Below are 25,971 nucleotides of genomic sequence, written 5' to 3'. Positions count from 1 at the left end.
ACACAGTCAGTCACTGTTCAATGAAGGGAAATCATTGCAGATTCTAACTTTCTTCACCCCTAAATGTTTTTAGAAGATCCACAAGTTTTTTTAGAACCTGTCTGAAGTCTTAGGCTTCTCATTGCTGCAGAAATTGCGGTGAGCAACAGGTGTGGTTCCTTGCAGTTCTAACACAAGTGATGTTTTCCAGGATGTCTCTTAAGCTAAATTTTTCTGATAGCTGTCTTCTGCATCTTGAGTCCATGAAGCTGCCAGACCCAAGGTTATACTTTTCAGATAACCTGTTGTCACAAGGGTTTGAAAGAGTAAGAATTGGAATGAAAAATAAGTTTTAATGACAAGGATCAGTTTTGGGGAAATGTTGCATAGTAATAATGCTGTGCTGTTTTACAGCAAAGGTCAATATAGTCTCGTGCCCTGCCTCTGGCTGTGGCTGACAGCAGAAGCCTGGAAAACAGTAGGAAACAAAACAAACTAATCCTTCCCCAGAACAGTCTCCTAGTCTCTTCACAACTTGCAGTTTAATGACCTCCGATCCTATGGTATTGTTAGTAGTACTGGTACAGAGGAGTCCTCTTTTTATTTTGTATCTAGCAAGCTGACATCTGTATATACATCTGGTTTTAGCTGTATTAGTTTTGCAGGGTTTGCTAGTGGATTTGGGCCTCCAGAGTGGTTGAAGTCTGTTTTTCAAAGTAGCATCTCTTTGCCACTGTTTACAAACACATTACAGCAGAAATCTAATGCAGTAAATCAATTGACATCACGTTGAAAGTGAATAAATAAGTTTATTTTGGATTGTCCAGGAATTACCTTTAGGTAACAAATTTGGCTTATTCTGTCAGTTTTTTTAGAGGAGCAGTTTATTTCCAATAGTTATAGGGAAAAACACGTTTATTTTGTTTGAGGAACTTGCCTGTGTTCGACTGGAGAAAGTTATGCACTGTAACACATTTTACTACAGCTAAATACATAGCCTTTAACTGAAGAGAAATTTGAGGAGGACATTCAGCTGCTATCCATGATAAGTAAGATTGCTTTTGTCCTCTATGCAGAATTGGAAGTATTTCCAGTGGTTGTATAGATACATGTATCTATGAAGCCAAATGCCAAATAAGCCAACCAAATAAGCATATACATGTATCTATTTGATGTGACTTAGCCTTCTGCTAACTTGAAATAAATAGCAAATGTGAATTTTGTATGCTTTCTTGTGTGATGAAATATTGTCTGCAATTTGCATGGAATTCATAAAATCGCTTTTATATTTCACATAGAATGCTAGTAATTTTTATAGTTATAGCTCTCATGCTAGTGGACAGTGATATCAAAAATGCCACTTGGCTCAAATGTATAAATCAAAAACAATGGAATATTTTATTCTCATCATATTACAGAGGATGAATTTCATGCATCTTTAATTCTGATATTTTTGATCTTCTCAAAATGAGGTGTTATGGTAGTACTGATGCTCAAGGGAGAAAGTATCTGTCCTTGCAATTTGCCATGTATATGGCTTAATCAGCAACAGTGGTTGTCTTGTATAGTTTTATCTTAAAGAATATATGTCAATGCTCATCTAAACTCTTTGATTCTGAATATTGGTTTATCTTGCATACAGATTCTCATCTTTATCTTAGTTGTTGTCATCATCCTTATCTGACTGTGTAAATAATGCATGCTTTTATGGCTTTTAGGAAATACTAACATGGGCTGTTCCACACCAACATTTTTGGGTAGATACAGACTTGCTTGACCTGTGGTATGAACATCTGGATTTAAATTAGCTCTGAACAAGGAGGAGTGTAGAACAGAATGTTACTAAGCCTGGGGAGATGAGCTTATCTCTTATACTGTGGACAGAGCAAGGCTATGTCTGCCTACAGAGTCTTTGGAGATATACGTGTTGGGTGTTATGGTATTCCTCTTAGGTCTGTATAAATATTCCTGAATCATATAATGAGCTTGACTGTAATACTCAACCAGAATGCATTGCCCTTCTTATGTTGTCCAGGATCTAACAGTCAGAACAGAGTGTCTCCCAACTCTAATACATATGTTAAACTGGTGGGATTTTGAGAATAAAAGCAATTACTATTCTGTTTTTCTTTACAGGCAGTGTGGGCTCTTGGCAACATTGCTGGAGACAGCACTATGTGCAGAGATTATGTTTTGGACTGTAATATCCTGCCTCCTTTATTGCAGTAAGTCTGTTTTAATATGTTTTCCAGAATTTTGCTTGAGTGTCTGATAAGACTGAAATTTTGGTTTTTTTGCCTTGAAGAATAATAATATTTTTTTTAATTGTGGACTGATCAGACTTTTTAGTGGGGAGTCCTGAACTACTTTACCAGAGAACCTAAAATGGGAACATGTTTTAGAAGCAGCTAAGCTGGAACTATTTTATACTACAGTGTGGGTGGATACCTGGGCTTATTTTAGAGTCACAGAATAATTTAAATTGAAAGACACCTCTGGAGGTCATCTACTCAAAGCCTTTCTTCATAGCAGGTGGATCAGATTAGGTTGCTCAACTACTTAACCAGTCAAATTTGGAACATCAGAAGTAGATTCCGTAACCACCTGTGGCAACCTGTTGCAGTGTTTGACCGTGGCATGGTGAAACGTGGTGTTCTGATACCTAATCAGAATTTTCTGTTTTGCCTTGTGATGGTTGCCTCTTGGTCCTGTCACTGTGCAACTGTGAGAAGGATCTGGCTTCCTGTTTTCTCTGTCCGCCTGTTAAACTGTTGCCAGCGGCAGTTATACCTCCCCTTACACAATCTCTTTCTAAGGCTGAACAAATCCCATTGCATACCATTTCTCTAGTCTGCTAATTATCTTGATGGTTCTCTGCTTAAGGACCATATTATTGCTTAAACAGTGACACCATCTTGTGTTGTCATGTCCAAATTACGATTACTCAGTCTCTCTCCTTTGCAGATTCTGTTTGCAGCAGGAGAATTCTCCAGTGCTCTCATAAAAACACTGTGGGATAACTGTGGGAAAAAGAAACTGTCCTGTGGGAAAACTAGGTCTTGCCTTTCTGCATTTTCCTATGCCAAAGTGGGGCTCATAGTCTGAGGCTGACATAGAAATTCAGTTTGGCTAAGCGTGAACTCTCCAAAACTACCTGCGTATCCTCCTTCTTTGAGTAATTTTGTCACAATTCTTGTACTTTTTGACTGTTGGTGTGCCACATCGGTATCTAAGCAGTTAAGTAAACACACTTTTAGTGTAATGGTTATTTTACTTATTGGGATACTAGATTCCTATATCTAGCATATGTGTTAGTATCCAGCTATCAAGGATGATTTTCCTCAGAATGTAATTTTATAGAAAAAAATCCTACTGTATTTTACCCTGGTGTATGTTAAAATGAGTTTGTTTTAATGATTCACTTAGTTGACCCTACAGGGTTGCCTGGCTTTGATTTTTAAAAGGCAAGGGTTGGAATTTTTTGTTGTTTGTTTTAGATTACTTTCAAAACAGAACCGTCTCACTATGACTCGAAATGCTGTATGGGCTCTATCCAACCTCTGCAGAGGGAAAAATCCTCCTCCCGATTTTGCCAAGGTAAGAGCTGCTTGAAAGGAAATGTGTTGTGAAGTGGTGCTAGCCAAATAATCAGTGAGGGTGGTGAAAGGTAAACAAAATGGAAAGAATGGGTCAGAGAAATTCTGAAATATACCATGGACTTCTTACAGATGAAATTTTTTGGGCAGACATTCGCAACCACTGTTTTCATATGGCTACCTCTTAACTTTGTTGCTGTTCCTGTACTGGAGATGACCATCCCTTAGCAGAACACCACTGTACACCTTGGCTGCTGTAGAGCAATGTGTGTAACATCTTAGCAGACAAGTATGTGTTTAAGTTGCCGTAAACAACTTAAGACTTTGTACTGCAGAGGCTGAAGAATTCTCATAGTGCTTTTCTGCAGACATGCTCCTCTGTGCTTGTGTAGCTACAGCCCTGCACAGAAGTGCTACCTAGGTCTGAAATTTTCTAAGTATTGAACCTTAATATGCCAGTGCCTAGCCTATAATGACACATACAAAATTAGCTGACATAATAATAGATCTATTGGCCCTTCTAATTGTATGGTTTATGTCTTTCCTCTTAATATTTTACAGGTTTCACCTTGTCTTAGTGTGCTTTCCTGGCTGCTCTTTGTCAATGATACGGATGTATTAGCTGATGCCTGCTGGGCTTTGTCCTATTTGTCTGATGGCCCCAATGATAAAATCCAGGCTGTGATTGATGCAGGAGTCTGCAGAAGACTTGTGGAACTGCTAATGTAAGAAACTTGTTATCAGCAAGCTTACTGTCTACTCTTTTCCCTAAAATCAAGGTTGTAACAATAGGAAGTTCAATTAAATACGTCTTGAAATGTCATAATTTTCCAAAGAGCAAGATGTGAGCTTTAATTTTACCTGTCTGTTCAATGTTCTCTATTTGTCATGAGTAACAGAAACAATGGAACTTTTCTTTTACTAGTTTTGATATTTCTTAAGAGATTTTTTCCCCTGCGTCTAACAGCTACACTTTTGTAAAATCCATAATATATGCTGGAATTTTCCCTGTGCTATTGAAGACCATGTTATATTTACCTAAAAGGAAATTGCAAAAGGATAACAAAGATAGAAATGTAAGAAATAGTAAAATTTACTAGAATTGACAGTACCAGGAACTTGAAATATTAATAATTTCCTAAACACTTACTGTAGAAGAGTATATGCACACTTTGGTCAGTAAGGTGTAACTGTGAGAGTTGGAGTCACAGAGACTGGCCTTGTTCAAAGCCATTTCTTCAGGCCTAAGGTCAGGACCTGGAACATTCAATTGCCTAAGAAAAAGGAATAATGGTTTTCACTGATGTAAATAAAAAGACTGTTAAGGTTTTTAAGATTAAAGTGAATGTGATACTGGATTAATGAATAGAACATAGTGCCTGTAAGTAGCTTTTTATAAACAAGTGTTTTCATTTGAGAAAAAAATTCCTTTCTTCACCCTTCCTATTCTAAACCTGATTTAACAATGATGATGGAGGGATGCATATGATGACAGAAGGTGATCAAACAGCTGTATGAGTTAAACACACAGGTTCTATCTTTATTTTTCTGTCTCATTCTCTGCCTTTGTGTGTGCTACATTAAGTATATTTTATAGTTAAGGCTGATTATTTTTCCCTTCCAAGGATGCTTAAACTTTGAAGTACTTGCATTCTTCTAATATTTTATTTTTATGCTGCTGAATGATGTCTGAAGGCCTAAATATTTAGAAACCCTAGAAAGGCTTACCATTAGTTTAAAATCAGAATGTTTTGATTCAGGTAATGAGAGTTAAGTCAGACTTATCAGGGAAGTTTCCTCTGGCTGATGGATGTTCCTTCCTTGAGAATGTAAAGATGGAGATGCCTCAGGATGGTTAATACTTTAATTTTTCTTTTCAATTCTAGGCACAATGACTACAAAGTTGTATCTCCTGCCTTACGAGCTGTTGGCAACATTGTCACAGGAGATGATATCCAGACCCAGGTATGGATTCACTTTCTCTTGTGTTGTACTGCAGTTCATCTTTCTGTCAGTTGTGGTAACCTGTTCACAAGCATCTCCTCTTGTTCCTTTTGAAGTTTGAAAGTGAGGATTGATGACACTAATTGCTTCAAAACATGTGGTGGTTTTCAGTTTTTCTGTTCAGTCCTGAACTGCTGGTGATTCATAGGTAGCTATGTTTGGGACTTACAGACAGCTGTGCAATACCCCTCAAGGGTGGGGTAGTTTTTTTTGTTTGTTTAAAGCAGGTCTGCCTCTTAGGCTGAATTTTATGCTGAGTGATGTGCCGTGGTAGGGCCATCTGAGGCCTGTCACATTGAATGCTGTTGTTGGGAATCTCGGATGAGTATACAAAAAACAAGTGTCTGGTCAGATTTTGGATGGTATGTAGCTGTGTCTGAGCACAAGTTTGGGGAAGCATCAGTAGGAAGCAGTGACTCCCACCACTTCATTGGAATTAAATTGGGAGCCAGGAAACCTGATGCTTCTCAGAAGCACTAGGTTGTCACCGGGATGCTTCTGTAACAGTGAGGTTTGAGTTAAAGATGAGTTAGCAGCACCAGAGCACTGTTTGAATATCTTATCACTAGGAGGAAGATAAGATGATTTTTTGACTGTTACAATGTATTTTGTGTAGCTGAATTGCATAGGCATTCTTGTACTTTTTTCAGTGGCATTTGTTTCACAGATCAGTCATAAAGAATGATTAAGGTGTGTTTTGTGATTTCATAATTTCATTGAAGATAAAACCACAAGGGATCACTAATTAAAATGTAACACGGGTTATTAAATACTGCACAGATCTTAGATTTTAGCTAAAAAAATCTATAAGCTTTTTTGTTGTGGATGATTTTTTCAGAGGAGCATACCATAAGCTTTCCTAAAATTCTAGAGAACTGTTTAAGTAGGATAATTTGATGGTCCTGCCCGAAGGTTGTGCTGTATGCTAAAAAATGATACAGGATGCATATAAAAATCATTAGTCAGAAGGAAGAGCCCAGCTTTGAGAGCTAATACATTTCTGAATATGAATGCAACATACAAGCCAGTTGCCTGAGAACTTCTCTGTACAATCTTAGAGCACAAATCTGCTTTCTCTTTTCTCTCATTTCCAACTGTTAACAATTGCCACTGCTTGGAGATAGCTAAAACCATAGTAATGGGCATGAAGAAATAAGTATATTTATCCCAGCAGACACCTGATACAATCCTGAACCATAACCTTTGCTTTTTTAATCTTAGTCGAAAAATTTGAAGAGTATGGGCCCAGGGACATAAGAACAAGTGAATTCAGTCCACAGATTCCATGATCAGAAATCTTGATTATGATTCAGCTCAACTGGAGTATTTCTTATAAAATTCTCTACCATGCTGTTCTTTCTAAGCTGTCTGCTTTTGCCACACAAGGCAAAACTGCTCTGCTTCTTGGTAGACTTTCCCAATTTTTAGCTTAATTGTAACAAGTTGGAATTTAATTTTAAAAAAAAAGTTCATTTTTCAGTCTTTGAACCTTGTTGTGGCCTTTTAGAATGTCAAAAAGCCCTTCACTATCACACATGACATAATCAAATAATCTGTCTTGTGGCATCCAAGTTCTGGGGCATTTTCTGTTGTACTTTCAGCACTTAAAATTTTGATTTTTGGAAATAGAAATTTTCTTGCAATTTTTCTGCTCTGTAAAATTGTGGGTTTTTTTACAATTTTTTTGTAATTTTTCATATAAGAATTACCATTCATAATGTCACTGGACACAACACTGGCAACAGCTGCCCCACAGTGCCAGCTGATGTGGAAAACAGAAGTAGTTGGAGCTTACAAGTATACAAAAATACAGGAAAATACCATCATCTTATTTTTGTTTGGTCATAATGGGCTTGTTATCTTCTTGTGTTCAGGTCACAACTGAAATCATTATAAAGGCGTGATCTTCTACCTGAATGACTGAGTTGTTTTGCTTATTAGCTTTCCTGCTAAGATTTATTTCTTAGTTCTTGCTATTTTTTTGTTTTGTTCATGTTTGGTGGTTTGGGGTTTTTATTAAAACTTTTTGGGATCATCTGATGAGACATTGTATTCTTGTTCCTGTGATTCTTTATCCTAATTTTTTTCTAAGGTGTAGTTTGTTTGTTTTGTTTTGTTTTTCCTTTTGTATTCAGGTAATTCTGAATTGTTCAGCCCTGCAGAGTTTACTGCACTTGCTAAGCAGCCCGAAAGAATCTATCAAAAAGGAAGCATGCTGGACAATATCTAATATAACAGCTGGAAACAGAGCACAGATCCAGGTAACCTTTTCAGCTATGGTCAGTAATCTTTGTCTTGCAGGCTAGAAGAAACACACATCAGGTGGTACACTTTTTTGTGTATAAAGGGCATATTTGTGTGTATGTACAGTCATGGGTATAAGGGGGGAAGATGGTCATGTTAGGGAATGACAAAATGGAGCTAAAATTTTGTCTTAAATAATTTGCTTTGTGCTTTTAACAATTGCTGAGATACAGAAATTCTCAAGTAATGAAAAGAATGAGCTACAACCTTAGAGAATCAAATAACTTTACAGACAGCCCTACATTGTAAAATACTTCATTCCTGTTTATATTTTCTTATTTCTGATTTCTAATTTCTGATACAGGGAGGCATGCTTAGCCGAATCTAAAATTACTGTTTATTAAACTGAACAATAATGGAGGCTATCTAACATGTTGCACTGGGATTTGTCCTTTCTGATTATACCAAATTTTGTAATCCTTTCTTGTTAAGTGATAGCACACAGAAGCAAATGTCTCACTCCCTTATGTCAGTCTCTAAAAGGCCTCCAAAAGTTCAGATCTTTGTTCTGAGTCTGGACTGAGTATCAGCCATAAGTAAGAATTCTCAGGACTTGCCTCTAGCTGGAATAAATGAGAGATGGAACATCTTTTCCCCAGGGAAAATTTTTTCTTTGGCTAGATGAAGAAGAAACAGCTCAATACATTTTGTTTTCCCTGAATGTGGACTTCTGTTCAAGAACAGCTGTCATAGGGGAATTTTTTGCTTGGCTTTCAAGGATATTGGTTTGGCTTGGCTGGGTATCAGGTATCCATCCCCCAAAGCTGCTCTATCACTCCCCTTCTCAGCTGGAGAGGGGAGATAAAATACAAGGAAAGTTTCATGAGTTGAAAGAAGGACAAGGAGAGATCACTCACTGGTTACTGTCAGAGGCAAAACCAGACTCAACTTGGGAAATTAATAGAATTTATTACCAATCAAAATCAGAGTAGGATAATGAGAAGTAAAACAAATCTTAAAAACACCTTCCTCCCCCCCTCATTCCTTCCTGGACTTAACTTTATTCCTGATTCTCTACCTCCTCCCCTGTGGAGTGCAGGTCAGTTCATCACAGGTTGTTTCTGCCACTGCTTCCTCCTCAGGGAGAGGAGTCCTTCACCTGCTCCAGCATCGTGTCCCTCTCGTGGGAGACAGGCCTCCACAAACTTCTCCAGTGTCAGTCCTTCCCACAGGCTGCAGTTCTTCATGAAAGGCTCCAGTGTGGGTCCCTTTCCACAGGAGGCAGTCTTTCAGGACTGGCTGCTCCAGCATGGGTCCCCTGTAGGGTCACAAGCCTCACCAGCAAACCTGCTCCAATGTGGGCTCCTCGTTCCACGGGTCCCCAGATCCGGCCAGGAACCTGCTCCAGTGTGGGCTTACCATGGGGTCACAGCCTTCTTCAGGCATCCACCTGCTCAGGTGTGGAGTTCTCCATGGGCTACAGAGGAACAGTCTACCTCATCATGATCTTCGTCATGGACTGCAGGGGAATTTCAGCTCCAGTGCCTGGAGCACCTCCTCCCCCACCTTCCTCCCTGACCTTGGTGCCTGCATAGTTGTTTCTCTCACGTATTCTCACTTTTCTCTGGCTGCAATTACTTCGGCCCAATAATTTTTTTCCCCCTTCTTAAATATGTACCACAGAGGTGTTACTAACCATTGGTGATGACTTTGGCCTTGGCCAGTTGCAGGCCCATTTTGGAGCCAGCTGGCTTTGGCTCTGTCAGACATAGGAGAAGTTTCTGGCAGCTACTCAGAGAAGCTACCTCTGTAGTACTGCCCCCGCCCCAAACCTTGCCACCCAAACCCAATGCAAAAAACATTGCCTCGTTCCCTTTCTCTTTCAGAAGTGTTAAAAAAACAGATTGTAGTGAATCACAGAATCATGAAGGCTTGGGTTGGAAGGGACCTTAGAGATCATCTGGTTCCAACCCCCCTGCCATGGCTGAGGATGCCACTCACTAGGTCAGATTGCCCAGGGCCCCATCTGCCCTGGCCTTGAAAACAGGCTTTATCTGATAAATACAAGTGTTTCCATCAAAGGCAGTTCAATAACAGTCTCACATAAATAAAATTGAATTCTTCTGAGGTCAGGTTTTTCAATTCTCTTCTCACTCACTGGATACAGAGTATTTTTAGAGATTGCAGAGGATGCATGAAAGTCCAGCTGAAGACATCTATTCCTTGAGGAATAGAAGTAATTGGCAGAAATATTAGATACAAGAAATATTTGTCTCACTCATTAGTAACCAGGCAGGAACAATGCATGTTTACACAGCAAGTGAACCAAGCCCCACAATGGATTGGCAAAAGTGGCCAAGGAGTGCCTGTTTCCCCTCTATCCTTTTCCTTGGAAGGCAGTTTGATGCTTGCTGGTCTTAAAACTGGTGACTCTGAGTTATTCATTCTGTATGATCAGAATTAGCATGAAGTGGCTGACCCTCTTCACCCAAGAGGTGGAATTATTTCTCTTTCTGCAGAAAACTTGCACAAGATTATGAAAAGGCTGCATTTTTTTTCCTAAGAAATAAGTGTATTACACCCTTTGCAGCTGACACTTGGAATCTTTTCGTTTTATGTTCTCCCTTACAAAAAGCATTCAGCTGCTGAAGGGACAGCCTAAAAGCCTTAATACCTTGAACGAGTTCTTCATCTCAGAAAGCATTGGAAATAAAGTTAATACTTTTGTGGAAGATAACTCAGTCTCTGCTAAACTTCTGGAAATGCCTGGAAATAAAAGCAAATCCTCATCTAACTTCAGTGATGCTTATCTTAGGAAATGAGTAGGCAAAATGCAAAAACTTTTGGAGGTAGAAAGCTCTATAGGTCCTTCTTTGTCTATGTAAGGATGTGACTAAGATGGAAGTGGAACTGTGAGGAAGGAAACTTCCTACAGTGGTATTTGCTCTGGCTTCCTCTGACAGGGTTTTGATTTTACCACCAAAGTTCATGGTTTTTGTCAGATGTAGAGAATGATATGGTCACTTAATCTAACCTTGGTAGAGCTCCAAGAATTTTGATTCTGCCTTTATTGTGGTTTGTGCATTAATCCATGGATTAGCTGAATTTCTAACAAAAAGTGCTTTGTAAAATCAGCAACTGTACCACTATTTTTTCCCTCATCAGCAATTGTAACTGCTGTGTAAGTAGCAGTACAGAGAAGGTAGTTACTACTGCTTGTACTAAGGTAAAAATGTTTTTGCCTTTTCATTTCTTCCAGTGACGAATATTTGGGCTGCTTTATCCCTGCTATTACCACTTTAGAAACTATTTTTTCTCTGGAGGGCCATTTCTGCTTTTTCTGGATAGTCTAAGAGTATTTTCTGGGATGGCTGGAACAGTCCAACCATTTTCTTAACTTTGTGTTTTTTCCCAAGCCTGTTGGAGGGTTGCATCAGGATGCAAAATTGTATAGGGATGTTGCAAACTTAAGAAGGGCTTGAGAAAATCAGGTGTCCGTACAAGTCAATCCATAAAGAAGTATCAAAAGTGGAAGTGGAAAGTAAAGTTTATTATTAGAGCATTTTTTCAAAACTTCAGGCTCTCTATTTTCATATTCTTGATCCACTGAAGGTAACGGTTGTGAAGAGTCCTAGAGGTAACTTGAATTCTAGTGCAGCAGAAGCTATTTCAATAGAGTACTTACTTCTGTGAGTTCTATATAAGTATTCACTGTACCACCTTGCCCTGTTTTAAAGTGAAGGAGTAAGTGCCTGCCCTACTTTGCACAGTGTTCTTACACCTGGTATCTACTACTCAGGCAATGTAAAAGTGAGGCTTTAGCTGAAGAGTCTTAACTATACCCCTGGTAATCCTTGGTCTTCTAAACTGATATCACATCTTTATTTGAAAACAAGTAAGGATAAAATAATCTCTCCTTTGTTAAAACAAAATTTGCCTAACCTACCTGAACAAAATCGTTAGTCTATATATGTGTGTGTTTAGTAGTGTTTAAATGTTTTGGTGTGTCTTGTGACAGATCATCTGCCTTCCTACTGAGAGCAGATTAGAATTCCATTGTGGGTTGAAAAGGTGAAGTGGGAAGTAGGGAGAGGGAAATTCATGCCATGAGCCATTAATATTGCACCTTCATTTCTAGCAGTGACTCTTTAGAAGTACAAAAAAAGCCCCTTAACTCTGCATAGAAAAATGATTTTGATTATGTGGATAGAAGCTTTCATTCTCAGGATTCTTGCATCAGGAAGAAACCAGTGTCAAATTACTAGAATACATGCAGATTTAAAAGAATGCAGCTTAAAAGCATCTGCCTTAGGACATGTCACAGCCAAGGCTGGAAGCATGTTGATTCATTATGCAAGTCCAGGGAAAAAAATAAAAGCAGCATCTTCTGAAAACTGAAATCTGTGTTTCATTTAAAAGTCCCTCAGGCCCCATTCAGAGTAACTGAGCTGCCTTCGAACTGCAAGCACACACATGCTTTGTAGTGAAACACTGACTTCCTTAAGTGCATACCCAATTTAATCTATACTGACAGTTAAAAAAATGAGATTAAAAAAATAGTGTTTCTGATTCTGAGTGGGAGATAACTATCCTGGTAATGATGACATATTTCAAATCATGTCCATCACGAGGCTTAGATTTTTTGGAACTGCAGAAGGAGAAAAATTGTGAAGTAAAGGACAGTAGAAAATACTTACAGCACGCTTGATCTAAAAGCCAATATTTCTTGGAAGTAAAATTGGCAATTGCAGGTGTAATTGAACCAATTATCTTGTGTTTAAAGGCAAATCTCATTGCACATGTGTAATAAGTTCCAGAAAGGGTCTTGATTCTTTAGTTTCCTGTCTCAACCTAGAGAATGTTGTGCGAGATACAAGGTGTGATGAAACCTCCTTTCAACTTCAGAGCTGACAGGTCTGCATTTGTCAAAAAACTCCTCTGAGGTATTATTTCAGGCAACTCCTATTTAATGTCAAAATCATTGTAAACATTTGAGCTGAAAAACACTATAAAAAAGTAATTTCTGAAGTTGGAAAATGCTGTTTGGTAAAGTGTTTCTTGAAAATGGTCATATACTAAAATGGAGAATAAAAGCATAGTCTGTTTTTAATAGCTGTGAGGATAAAGGATAATTCCCATCTGGGAACCATATCTGACTTAACTAAGTTCATGGGTGAACCTGTTTCGTCTGTGAGTTGATAGGTTTTTTTTTTCTTTCTCTAAGTTAATTTCACATTGTGATGAATTAAAACATTTTTCTTGAGAATTGGTCTTCCTTAGGTAAGAAATTCTAAAATACTAGATGCAGCTCTAATGTAAATAATTTATTTTCCTTTCTCTCCAGTCCCTCCAAATTGCTCAACAGTTCCTACTGGAGGTCGTTGACTGGAGCCAGACCTATTCCAGTCTCTGTGATACAGATTGGATCTTGAACATGCCCAGTCTTTAGCCAGAAATCAGACAAGAACAATTTGAGCACATGATAGTTTTTTTTTCATGTCTGCCTGGCATAGTAAACCACATTATTGCAAGTTACCAGCTGATCTGACTAGTGGGTTGTTGCTCCAGATCAGTCGAGATGTTAGAATACTATGGAATCTTTGGGTAGTGCTCAAGCCATAATCTAGCGATCCCTTCTTCACACAAAGAAGAGAATAAAATATTTGGTAAATCTAATAGGTATTTTACCTAATCACTATTAACAGACAGAGCTATATTTAGTGTTGTTTAAGATTGCATTGGGTTACATTCCCTCCATCCACCCACTGTAAAGTATAGAAATATAAAGTTAGAGGGAAGGACTTCTATATTCATCTCCACTTCCATACTGCCTACAATGCTGTTTGGTAGCACACTCCAAAGGCTTTCACTGCCATTCCTGAAAGATAAGGCAGCAGCCTTCACTGTTAGATTTGCACTCCAACACAATCAAGTAAACTCTTTATAGCATTAAGGCAATGTAAACTAACATGCATGAGATGTGTTAATGTGCGTGCTGAACTTTTTTTGGTAGCTCTTACTAAAGCACAGAAGGTTTGGGTTTATTTCCCCACCAAAGGTGGATGTGAAAGCCTTTCAGAGTGTGTTATCAACAGTACCTAGGCAACTGAAAAGCGTGGTGGAATACAGCAGTCTTTCCCCTCTTTATTTCTGTGCTTTTAAGTTTGGGGTGGATGTGTATATCCTGATGCAGTCGTGATTGTCACTAAGTATAGTTTTTGTTTGTTAATTTCCTAGTTTGTATACAGCTTTGCTGTACTTCAGTGGATAGCTTCCCCAGTCAGGGAGAAGGGGAACTACATCTTCCTGGGAGTCAGAAGGAGAACTGCACAACTGAAGCTTAATCCTGACTGTGGACCCTTCTGAAGGGTATGAAAGGCTATCACATACCTCAGAAAATGATCTGTCTTAACTTCGCAACCCGTTGAAAAGCTATGAAAGGCAGTACATCAGACACAATCTTCCATGTCTGACAGTGAAGACATCATAGGAGTTCTCTTCTCTTGACAGGTTAAGAAACTTATCACTTGTTTTCTAATATACCTTAAATTTTCACAAGAACATCTGGAAGTGGGAGTATGGAGTATGGCTCATCATGGTAGCAACAGGATCTGTGCCGTATTTTTTCTCTTTTAGGGTTTCCTATTCTTGCTGAAGAGTGACATGGGCAAATGTAGCAAATGATACATTGCCTGGTCAGTTTTAAAAACACTGGAATGAAACACATTTTTACAAAATGTGATAAAGGTAGAAGCTCAGAATTGTCAGAGGCTCTTCTTCAAAAGGAATGACACGATTCACACAGAGTTGTGGTTTACACAGGCATTCAATTCCCTTAAATATGAAGTGTGTTTGGTTTATCATAGTTTGCGTAGGTGATCTAAAAATCTTCACATGCTGTTTGTGGTAGTAGGACTTCAAAAGTATCTTAATTAAGAGCAAAATATGGCATTACTGACAAGGTCATATTAGTTTGTGGACTAGTGAAAGTCAAAGATTAATCTCTTTCAGGTTTAACTTTGTGTTTAAGTACAAAATCTGTTTTCAGACTTCTGCATGTGGTGAATTCCGTACCTCACACCACATTGAGGGCAGCAGAGCTAGAATACCTTTAATTCCTTTATTCTACCTGAAAACCATAAGTCAGTGGTGTACATTGCCTTTGGGAGTTTGGGTGGTTGGTTTGTTTTGGGTTGTTTATTTGTTTTGGTTTTGCTTGGTTTTGTTTTTTTTTAGGACTGACCCTAAAAGCAGGAGACAGCTCAACAAGGTGCTGTTCATTATAGTGCAGGTTCTTCCTGACAGCAGTAGCAGCCTTGTGTAAACTGTCTAGAAGCTTGCTTTATACACAGTTTGGAGTATACAGGCTTAGGTGTCTGTGTCAACAACATAAAAGTTCATTAGAACTGAGATCTGAAGGGCTTCCTGTCTGACTCTCAGGTGCCAGTTGGTTTTGTACTCATGCCACCATGTTACGTAGTTTTGGCTTACAAATATTTGCTATGTTATTTATAAAGCAGTTGTAAATTGAATCAATAAACAAGGTAACTCGAATAGAAGTAACTGAGCAGCCTCTATAAACTACAATTTCCAGCCAGGAGGAGCAGTAGGTTTGTATTTGCAGCTGCCAGCTGTCTGGTGACTGTAATCTTGATTTGTTAAAGGTAATGAGAGAGCTCGCAGGAGCAGGGAAACGGTCACGGTATAAAACTTGTTTGCCTTCACATTTATGTGATGAATCATATGTAGACATGGCGTCCACATGTGCACACTAGATGTGTATGTGTGTTTTTGCATATCTTAAGTGATTTAGTTGTGGGAACCCAAAGAGGGAGAAGCAAATTCACATGGTACTACCAGCTCAAAATACTAATTTAATATACTGCTGCTGAAGACCTTCCTAACAGTGATTACAATATATTTAGATTAAACATCCGTGCAGGTGTAATAAAACTCTGAAAATGCATTTTTTATCTAGCTTCACTCTTTAAAAATCAAATACTGTAAAGTGAAGAGGCTTGATTAAAATAAGATGGATAGAATGTTCCCAAAAGACAGGCAACCTGCTTGGAGGACTGCAGCACAGGGATACCAACTATTAAAAAAACCCCAAAACGACAAACCCACACTCCAAATAAACATAAAAAAGTTGACACTTTGAAAGTGAGGACAGATTTGCTGAAGGACTGAGCATTACAAGTCAGTTCAAATTAAATTTGAAAATTCATGTTTCAATTAAAATTGAATTTTAGTTTTCCAAAAGACTTACAGTTACAACTCCAGATAGGGTTCTGTTCCGTTCCGTTCCAGCAAATACCATTGGATGCAGCTGGGCAAAAACTTCAATGTTAGTTTAATGTATCAGAGGATGGGCGTTGGATTACCTGTTGTGAAGAAAAGAGATTTTTGTTGTATTTTGTAAATACCACCTCTGTGCCTAGTAGTAGCAGCCTAAAACCTTTTTATTTCCTTTCAGTTTTTAAACTTCTTATTGAACTGAAATCCTGGAATTGTGTTCGTTTTGTTTAAAAGCTATGCTTATCTTGAGCACTTTGTATGCACTGCATTACTTTAGTCTTCAGCATACTTCCACGTGTCAGGCACATGCGGTATAGGAATGGTAAAAAAGTGAAGTAATTTGAATTAAGCCATTCTAAATCCTCAGAAGTTTTAACTACTTCATCCTGTGACAGTCTTTTAGAGTTTCGCTCTGCCTGAGGTTTGCTTTTCTTCAAGAAAAAAAGAAAGAAAAAAGCAAACCCAAATTCTGTTTCAGCATTTACTATTTTATCACTTAAAAGAAATTTAACTGAAAGGGAAACATGACCTGTTTCCACAGTAACTGTTGTTCCCACATAAAATATCATAGAGATAGGAATCCTTAGGCATTCTAATGTGCTTTCCAGAGTAACTGCTGTGGGCAGGGCTACAGGACATAGGGTGTAAGTCATAGATGCTGCTAGCATTTTCTCTGTATTAATGTGTTGTTGTTACCACCCTTGCTGAGCTTAACTGACTTCTGAAATCTAGTAAAGATATTAAGGTTAAAGCAAACCATTTTCTGACCTAGTTAATTTTTTTTCCTTAAAGTTGAACTCTGAAAGTTTCAACTGTTGAGAGACTGCTAGTTGAAAAGCTTTGCTGTATTACAGAGGGACAGTTAAATACCTTTAACTGAGACTCATGATAGGATGAGGTGGTGACAACACTTACAATGCATGTCAAGCAGTAGGAAACATAAAAATATAGTGACTGATAATCTGCTTCTCTCTTGAGCCACTCTCACTTATGAAAGGCTGTGACTCATTGTCGTACTTTAACCTGTTCTGCTTGGGTAAAGATAGCTGACATCATTGCTGAGCAGAAAGTAAACAGGGTGCCTGTAGCCTTTTATACAATAGAGTAAGAAATAGAAATAAATGGAAATAAGAGCACTCACCCAAGAGATGCGAGATCTGGATTCAGTTCTTTCTGAAAACATTCAAGTGCACATTTCTCCGCTCTTAAGAAGAGTAATTTTACTGACTGAAGCACTGAAACAGAGTTTAAAATTGATTGAGCCAGAAGAAAAGCAATAAGAATCTTTTACGTTTCTCCTACTTAACTGTCCTCCTGTTGCTAGTTCCCTTTATTCTGAATTTCTCGTAGTATTTTACCAGTTTAAGTTGAAACATTTCAAGGTAACTTTTTTTTTTGGCAGTAAGAAGGTTCAAAGCATGTTACTGCCTGTCAGATAAGATGTGCTGATTTAGTTCCATGCTATCATGTAACATACTCTGGTTTTAGTAGTTACTAAAGAAGTTGATTTTAAGAAGACACTTTCTAAGGAAATAAATCTCCTATAAAAGTTTTGTTTTGGGGAGAGGATTTAAGAAGTGCTAATGGGATGTTTTTTACTTATTCTTTGCCACAATAGTAAAAACTAATGTCGTCAAGTATCCTATCCTAGATCTGTATCAAGATCTTTCAGTAGAGAATATTTGATGTCCCTTGACGCATTGTTCTTTTAAGAGCTTCTTAACAACACCCTTGTGTAGCGCTCTCTGGACTCACATAAAACGAAATGTAGACTGACAAGTCCTCTTTTTCCTGTCTGTCTGATGAGGACTGAAGTTTACTAGTGAAAAAACACTCTCTAGATCCACAAGCACACACACACAGTCACAGATCTCTTGACTGTCATTGTGGGCTCTCTGCTCAGCTGCTGTCCCTGGCTGGATCGTGAGCTGTCTTCACTCACTGTGCTTGGGTTCTACTCACTGGCTTGTTCAGCTTGATTCTCACTAGCAAACAGATGCACATGCTTGCAGACCCCTGTCCATGCCTGAGATCCTGGCCTCCCACTTGCTCTGCCTAGTCAGTTTGCCAGCAAATTAAATAAATCGTGATCCTCCACACCCACCACCATGTTTTGGGATTACGTAAATTCCCTCATCACACAGAGCTGGTGCCCAAGCCCATGGGTCCTGTGACCTGCAGTCCCATTCCAGCTGAGGTGCTGAGATCTTCACTTAACTTCAGTCCCCCAGTCGCTGGCATCCAGGCACAAGGGGCCCTATGGACTATGATCCTGCCCCAGTGGCTGATGCTGGGGCCCTCACCTGCTCCAGTTTTAGGGGCCCCTTCATCCAACGTTTGGCACCAGTTGCTGGCCCTGAATTCATGTTTTCTGGGACCTTGATTCTTGGCCCCTCCAGCTACTGATGCTGAAACGCCCACCCACTCCAGTTGCTGGCCCCACAGACACAGGTTTCTCCTGTGATCTCATCTAGTTCCCAGCCCAAATTCAGTCATGCCAGTATCATTTGTGAGCACCTAATCCTTACAGCGTTCAAGGGGCTAGAGAGGGGGGTTACATGGTAAAACAGTCACGAAAAGATTCATTACTGAGTTTTGCAGTTTCACCTGTCCCTGTCATCAGTTATGAAGTCTGGGCTGGCTCTCTGCCTATAGGTTCTTAATGACCCGTTAATTAGTGACTGGAGCCTTTCCTTCTTTGTGATTGTTTCTCTTAACCCTCTTCTATCACGTGTGTATCACTGTGTGTTTTATTTATTACTTTCTTGTTACTTGTATCTCCCTTTGATAAGGCTCTTGATCTGATTAACCTTAATAAAGCAGGTGCTCTTGTGTTCAAGTACCCTTACAGTGTGTTGCTTTGGTATCTTTTTAAAAATTAAGTGGGTTCTTTTGCAGTAAAATATGTCAGGGGGCAAAAAGCATTTTTAAAGATACTTTCTTTTATCTTTTTAGGTTGTGTTTTGTTTTGTTTTAAAATAGCTGACTCCTGTTTGTGACCTAGCACTTCCAACATTCACGTTCTAAAATTTCAGTTAAGGACACTTTTTCAAATGTTCTCAGCAGTGTACAAGTGTAATACAATGTGGCATGATGGAAGTATAAGTGGTTTTCCTTGGGTACCCTAGATTTCTGTACGAGAAGTGTGGATTTTTTGGCAAAGGAGACAGTATTCATGGCACTGTTGATACAACTATAGGCACTGTGGATTTGCAAAGCAGATTCAGTATGGATGTCCAGACAAACGGCAAGGATAAAAGAAATATCAAACAGTTGTTTTGTTTTCACCAGGTAGCCATTCACACTGTGAATTGACTACAGCTTTTTGCTATGTGTAATCTGTTAGTTTTCTTCTACAGAGCTCTGTGAAAAGGATCTTTTTGGCTTTCTTTGAATTTTCCTTTATCAGTTCTGTGATGAGTTACAAATGTAAAGTGGTAGTTTAAAAATGTAATCCTAACCTCCCCTATTGCTGAACCATCTGCTGCTTTGTGTTCTCTTTGCTTCATTGTCTTGCCCAGTGGAAATGTAGTATGGCACACAGGAATATGAAGTTTAGGGGATCTTAATGCCTTAATAGTTTACTGACTTAATAGCTGAGTGGTTCACTACCTGGAAAAATGAGGGAAGTATGGCATTGTTTTGCTGTCAGGGTATGATTAAGTAACTCCTTAGATATGCCAGTCACTTTAGTCTGAATGTGTTTTGAATTCTTTTGGGATGAGCACAAACCATGGCAATAACTAGGATTTTGAATGTAAAGCTGAAAACTGATTTATCGGTTTTGCCCCTTGATAAGGTGACATTTCATTGTTTAGTGTGTTGTGCTGAGCATAGACATTAACTAGCTCAGGACAAGAAAGTTATTTCTAATTTTTATTATAACCCTGACGTGTCATTTGTTTTTGCAGACAGTCATAGATGCCCATATCTTCCCAGCTCTTATAAATATTTTGCAAACGGCTGAGTTTCGGACAAGGAAAGAAGCTGCTTGGGCAATCACAAATGCAACATCTGGAGGCTCTGCTGAACAGATCAAGTAAGAATTGTTAAAATGTTGTAATGCAACATGTGAATTGATGTTTGTGCAAGAAAACAAACTATCAACCTAGAAACTGGAAAACCTTTCTGTATGCTTTCAGTGTTGTATCCAGAGAGACCATGTCCTTGTTGTGAATGAGCCTGTCATTCCTTTAGGGAGAAATTACAAAAGTATTTTAGTTGTAATGCTTATTTAAATAATTGAACCATTTGTCTTACATGAAAAAACTAAATGCAACTTTTAAACTAACTTCTAAGTGGTTGTTTTAGTGTGTAAGTGCATTAGCAGTCTGGAGAGGAATAGTTTGGCACCTCAGACAGTGGCATCACGTGTATTGCTTTTCCTGTTTAACTTAAACTGGTACATTATGCTTATATGCAATTTTGTATAAAATAAAATAACTTTATAAACATATTAAATTTTAACATAGTTGCTGTTTATATAAATATAAATTTATGGTACAAAAAATAAGTCATTATTTCATAGCTATATAAATGAGGGTTCAGAGAAGGTATTTTAAAGTTATTTTGTTTGTTCCAGCAGAATTGACTAGACACAACTAGATGTCTGTAATTTTGGTTTCTCCAGTCAAGTTGATATTTTATCTGGTTGCTTTGGTTCTTAGACCTTCATGCTAAGTGCTTAAATGGCTACACCAATTACAATTTTGCAGACAATTAACTGGGTTCCATACGGTGTTTTTCAGGTATTTAGTAGAACTGGGATGCATCAGACCGCTCTGCGACCTCCTTACAGTAATGGACTCAAAGATCGTGCAAGTAGCACTGAACGGGCTGGAGAATATCCTGAGGCTTGGAGAGCAGGAATCCAAACGCAGCGGCACTGGCATTAATCCTTACTGCGCTCTTATTGAAGAAGCGTATGGTACGAGCAAAACACCTAAGCAAGTCAGGCCATAAAGCCAAGATCATGATCCCATTAGAGTTTCAGTAGATCCAATTCTATTAATTACCTTATCACTGTTATCCGAAAATAACCTGTTCTTTGATAAGTCTTCACTGTACTCCGTTTTTTTACATTATCTTTGACTGTGTGTAGACTGAAAACAGTGTGTGCAGATTTTCTTTTATTGATTTCTTTTGTCCCTGAGAAAGCCTTCTGGGAGTCATTCAGTCATATCAGATAAAAGCTCAGGTGCAGTGCTCTGTTGCTCAGGTTTCAAACCTTTCCCCCATCCCTTTCTGCTGCCCTGCAGAATTATGACAGCAGCTGCAAATTCCTTGTTTGCCTCTGCTATGCTAAGGTTCTGGCATGTACCAGTGTGATTTCATCTCAGTTCTGAGCTACTGCTGCTCTTAAGTTCTTATTAAGAAAAATAAAATGGGTATCAAGAGCAGTATAGAAGAAGATAGCATCATTGAACATGGTTTCTTGAACCTTGTTTCCCTTCATGGTTACCTTGACTTCCTGGGAACAGTTATATCAGAATAGGATTTTTTCTTGCCTGCTTCTCAGTTTCAACTGATATGAAAACTTCCCTTTTCATATGTGTATGTATATGTATATACACATTCAGGAATGTGTATATAGTATCAGAGAATTGTGTACTCTAGGCTTCATACATAGTAAAAGGAGTAGACAAGAAAGCTAGTACAGTTCCCAATATTAGAGATTTACTAAAATGGCTAACACTTGGATTTTGTTATAGCATCATTCCTTGCTGTATTATTTTCCTTTGTATCTGACTACAAGGCCTGAATTTGCCCATTTGCTTAATGCCTGCCCAAAAACTGGTTGCCCGAGTTTAACTGTACTGTATATATATGGGATACAGATTAGATAATGGAGTCTCCATCCTTGGAAGTTTTGAATACCCGTCTAGACACAGCAGACCTAATCTGCTGTTGGTTAGTACTCCTGGGCTGGGTTGCAGGTTGGACTGGATGATTATCAGAAGTCTCTTTCAACTTGCTCTTGAGTGATTCTGTAGTCATGGTCCTCGTAAGGAAAGCACTGGGAACACACTTTCAGGAAATTTGGTCCTAAAAGTCTTTTCAGAAAAAGTCTTTGAGTTTGAGGCCTTGTTTGTCTTTACCCATTCAAACCTGTGGATTTAATTTTTGGGTGAAAGGGTAGAGGCAGACAGAGAGTATGAAACACATAACACAGTTACAGGGAACTCTGTAGTTCAACCTGTTTTTCCTTGGTTGTGGAGAGTACAAGTTGAGTAAGGGGGCCTGTTCTTTCCAAAGGTTGGAGACAGTTGTCATCAAATGTAAATGTTCACAGCAGACTGAAAACTGTCATGGTCATATGCTTTCACTGAGCTATAACTTTTATGTACTTCTTTTCTTTGCAGGCCTGGACAAGATTGAATTTTTGCAGAGCCATGAGAATCAAGAGATTTATCAGAAGGCCTTTGATCTGATTGAGCACTACTTTGGAACAGAGGACGAAGACAGCAGCATTGCCCCACAAGTGGACATCAACCAGCAACAGTACATCTTCCAGCAGTGTGAGGCTCCCATGGAAGGCTTCCAGCTTTGAGGTGCCCTTGTGCTGTGTGCTCCTCTACCTAGCCAATCCTGTTGTCGAGCCACAAGCCACCCGTGGAGTGATTCTCTCAATGTTTTCCATAACCCTGTTTGCGCTCATTCGCTTGCCTCGTGCACATGCTCTTACATACGTCTGGAAAACTTTTGGCTCTCCATGGCAGGATGCCCCCTCCTTGGCAAGAGGTCACCAGAATCACCCTTCTCCTCTAGATTCTGAATCTCTCCACTGTCATCTTCGTGGAGTTGAGGCACCTTTCTATACTTTGAGATATTCCCTGTTCCTGTTACGGGAAAATAGTCCCTCATCCACTAGCCCCCACGCTCCTGGCATCCAAGAGAAGGCTGTCTGCTTTTCTCTTTTATTTGCTGCAGTATGTGCCTGCAGTCCAGGGAGATGTTCAGCCTTTCTGAGAACGTAGCTGAATTCATCCCCCATGTTCTCCCCTGGATGCCTCTTTGGATAGCGGCGAGAGATGAATTAAACCTTCACATGCAGCGTATCTACTTTGCTGTATGTGCCAGCCGGGGTTATTGGCATGAGGAACACGTTACAAATAATGGAGTAAGTTCTCTATCCCGTGCAACAACAGGCTGCAATGGACATGTTTTGTGGTTCTTAAGAATATTGAACACATCTGGCCCCATCCCGTCTCAACACTGAGCTCCCAAGTTGGATTGCAGACCACTGTGGAGATTTGTATACCTTCCCAGTTTTTCCTCTCCATCCACAAAAAAAGAACCTGTGAATAGGTCACTCTTATCACCTCCCCAGAAACGAGTTTCCAAAACAGCTTCTAGAATGGAGAAATTGCCCTCACTTCTGCTTGCCAGCACAGTATGATCCAGCCGGGCCTTCCTTAAAATCAAGTCCTTTCTGACTTCATCCTCCAGAGTCTGGTCCTTGTTATTATAGTTATGGCTGAAAAACTCCTGTCTGCCTCTTCACATTTTTACACAGCGTGACTTGAACAGATTTGTCTTCTGAAAAATTACCTTCCGAACACAGAAATCTTAATTTGTAAAACTTAGCACAAGGAGCATTAGATCGCCTTTTCATTTTCACAAGACAAGAGCTTCCTCTCCAACTCACCTGATGGAATAGAGTCCTCCTGGTCAAGCCCCTTATTTAACAACTAAAGTGACACTACATTCAAAGGATAGTACTATTACACCTGGGTCCACCTGGCCCTCTCATTTCATTTTTCCCTTTTGCTGTTTATGAGACTTCAGGTGAATTAGCATGGAACGCATGGTTCCTACAGGTGACATCTGTAAGGCATCGCTGACTGCATGACAGCTGCCACTTGCAGCTGTGGACTGCCCTTCTGCTAGCAGCATGTTCTTGGCTCCGCAACCTGCTTGGATCACAGACCTCTCATGCAAAGGCCAGCCACTCCTCACTTGAGTTCAGCTGACACTGACACCAAACTCTTCACACAACTGGGGAGATGCCACGTGATTGAAAGTGGCAGTTCCATTTTGAAAAATGCAATGGATTCCCTAGGCCGTCCGCTCCCCCCTGCATCAGGCTATGTTCTTTCAAGCCATTTTGGATGCTTGGAACACACATTTGTCCAATGTAAACATTTCAAAATCGCCACTGCCAACTGCAGCGTCATGGACCTGTGGTAAATGTTAGTGGCAGAACTGTCTGCAAGATCCTCATGACTCCTCTCAGTGATAAGCCACTGCAAAAGCAAAACCAGCCCATTGGATACAGTTATAAAAATACTTGTCATAAATCAGTTATAAATCACTTGTCATACTGCTGAAAGAAGCTAGGCAAAGGCCTGAACATCAGCTCTGTGTGACCATTATTTAAATAAAGTCTTCAGTTCTGTCTCTGCTTCAGGATGGAGACTCTGACCTGTGTGGCCACTGCAGAAGCCACCTGCTGCCTCCCTAGCTAAGCCAGTTGGCCTCCACTTTCCCTCTCCCAGTTATTTTCTCTAGTGCTGCTTTGTGCTGAAGGAACATTTAGTTTACTGCACTTGATCTGTAAATGGACTTCAATTCTTTGTAATTTTAGGGGGTTAAATTTGGTGGTTAATTTAAAAAAGCAAAAAAACCCCTCAATGTTGCCTTTACATCACATAAATAACTGTGTTTCTCTTTTCTTGAAGGGTGATAGAAGCACTGATTAGTAGCAAAATCTTGTTTTAGCTTTTGGATTTTTTTGTGCTGGATTTTTTTACGTGTAAATTTCCAATAACATGTCATTTCTATAAGATTTGTTTAAAACCATGTACCTCTTATTGGATGGTATAAAAATGCTACATATTTTGTAAACAAATCTGAGCAAAGTGTGTGTGCATATATTCTGTATATTCATATATGTATATTCTGTGTATATATACACTAGCGTGTATATATACATATATACACACACACACATATATATATATACATGCATAAAGTGTGTGTATATATATATACATACCTATATATCTATATATATATAAGTGTTTTCTCTTCCAGGCTAGTGAAAACAATGTGGTGCATTGGCGTTTCCCTCCCCTGCCCCCCAAGAACGTAATGACAATTGCCTCTAAATGAGTGAATTAAAAAAGAGTCCATTTAAGCTGAATGGTGTGCCTTCCTCTGTAAGGAGCCTGGCCATTATTTGTTACTTTTGCTGTGGATATGTGAATTCAGAGCAGATAAGTATAAATCTTTAAACTTGGTATGTTTGTTTGAAGTGACAGGCCTGGTTGACACAGGTAATATTGTTGTCATAAATACTTGGACTGTGTAAGGCATTTGACTGGTACTGCATAATATTTTGACTGAAAACCACAACAATACAAAAATCAACACGGCACACATTAAATGGATTAAAATGTGGCTAACTCATAGGTCTCAATGTAATTTTAAATGGTGCTTAATTGAGTGTATTTCCATCAGGATCTTCCAGCAACCAGTCTTGGCGTTGCTTTACTTAGCCTTTTTAATAGGTTGAAAAGAAACAGAATCTACTTCTAACAAAGGCTGCAAATTAAATGGGTACGGAAGGGAGATCAGACTTGTGCATTATGAAAGAAATGATACAGACTGATCAGAATTACTTGGCAAGCCAAGGGCAAGTAAACTATTTGCATTTTAGCAGACCCAAATATGTGGCATAACGTTACCCTTCTAATAAATAACATTCAGGCCACAGGTGAGGACTCTCTTTTGGAGGAAAAGTGCTGCTGAAAAGATGAGGATCATTATATGTTACTGCTTGGACACTGCTTCCTAACACAATTCTGTGTAGCTATGTCCTTGCTAGAAAAACTGAAACCAGTATTCT

At 39.1% G+C, this 25,971-nt stretch overlaps 1 protein-coding gene across 2 annotated transcripts in view; it reads left to right on the top strand.

Annotated features, from left to right (window-relative positions):
• KPNA1 (karyopherin subunit alpha 1) overlaps positions 1–25,523 on the top strand; it is a 50,932-nt gene extending 25,409 nt beyond the window's left edge. For both annotated transcript variants that reach the window (XM_029960673.1, XM_008924475.4), the window contains exons 7-14: positions 2,116–2,204; positions 3,477–3,576; positions 4,137–4,300; positions 5,462–5,540; positions 7,715–7,840; positions 20,033–20,160; positions 20,870–21,048; positions 22,484–25,523. In XM_029960673.1, coding sequence (XP_029816533.1) covers positions 2,116–2,204; positions 3,477–3,576; positions 4,137–4,300; positions 5,462–5,540; positions 7,715–7,840; positions 20,033–20,160; positions 20,870–21,048; positions 22,484–22,671 — 1,053 coding nt within the window. In that variant the 3' untranslated portion in view covers positions 22,672–25,523. The remainder of the gene's footprint in view (positions 1–2,115; positions 2,205–3,476; positions 3,577–4,136; positions 4,301–5,461; positions 5,541–7,714; positions 7,841–20,032; positions 20,161–20,869; positions 21,049–22,483) is intronic.
• Positions 25,524–25,971: the final 448 nt, after the last annotated feature.

The sequence above is a fragment of the Manacus vitellinus genome, unplaced genomic scaffold, assembly GCF_001715985.3.
Source record: "Manacus vitellinus isolate BGI_N305 unplaced genomic scaffold, ASM171598v3 scaffold_28_pilon, whole genome shotgun sequence".
NCBI lineage: Eukaryota > Metazoa > Chordata > Aves > Passeriformes > Pipridae > Manacus > Manacus vitellinus.
This window is presented reverse-complemented; position numbering and strand designations above follow the sequence as displayed.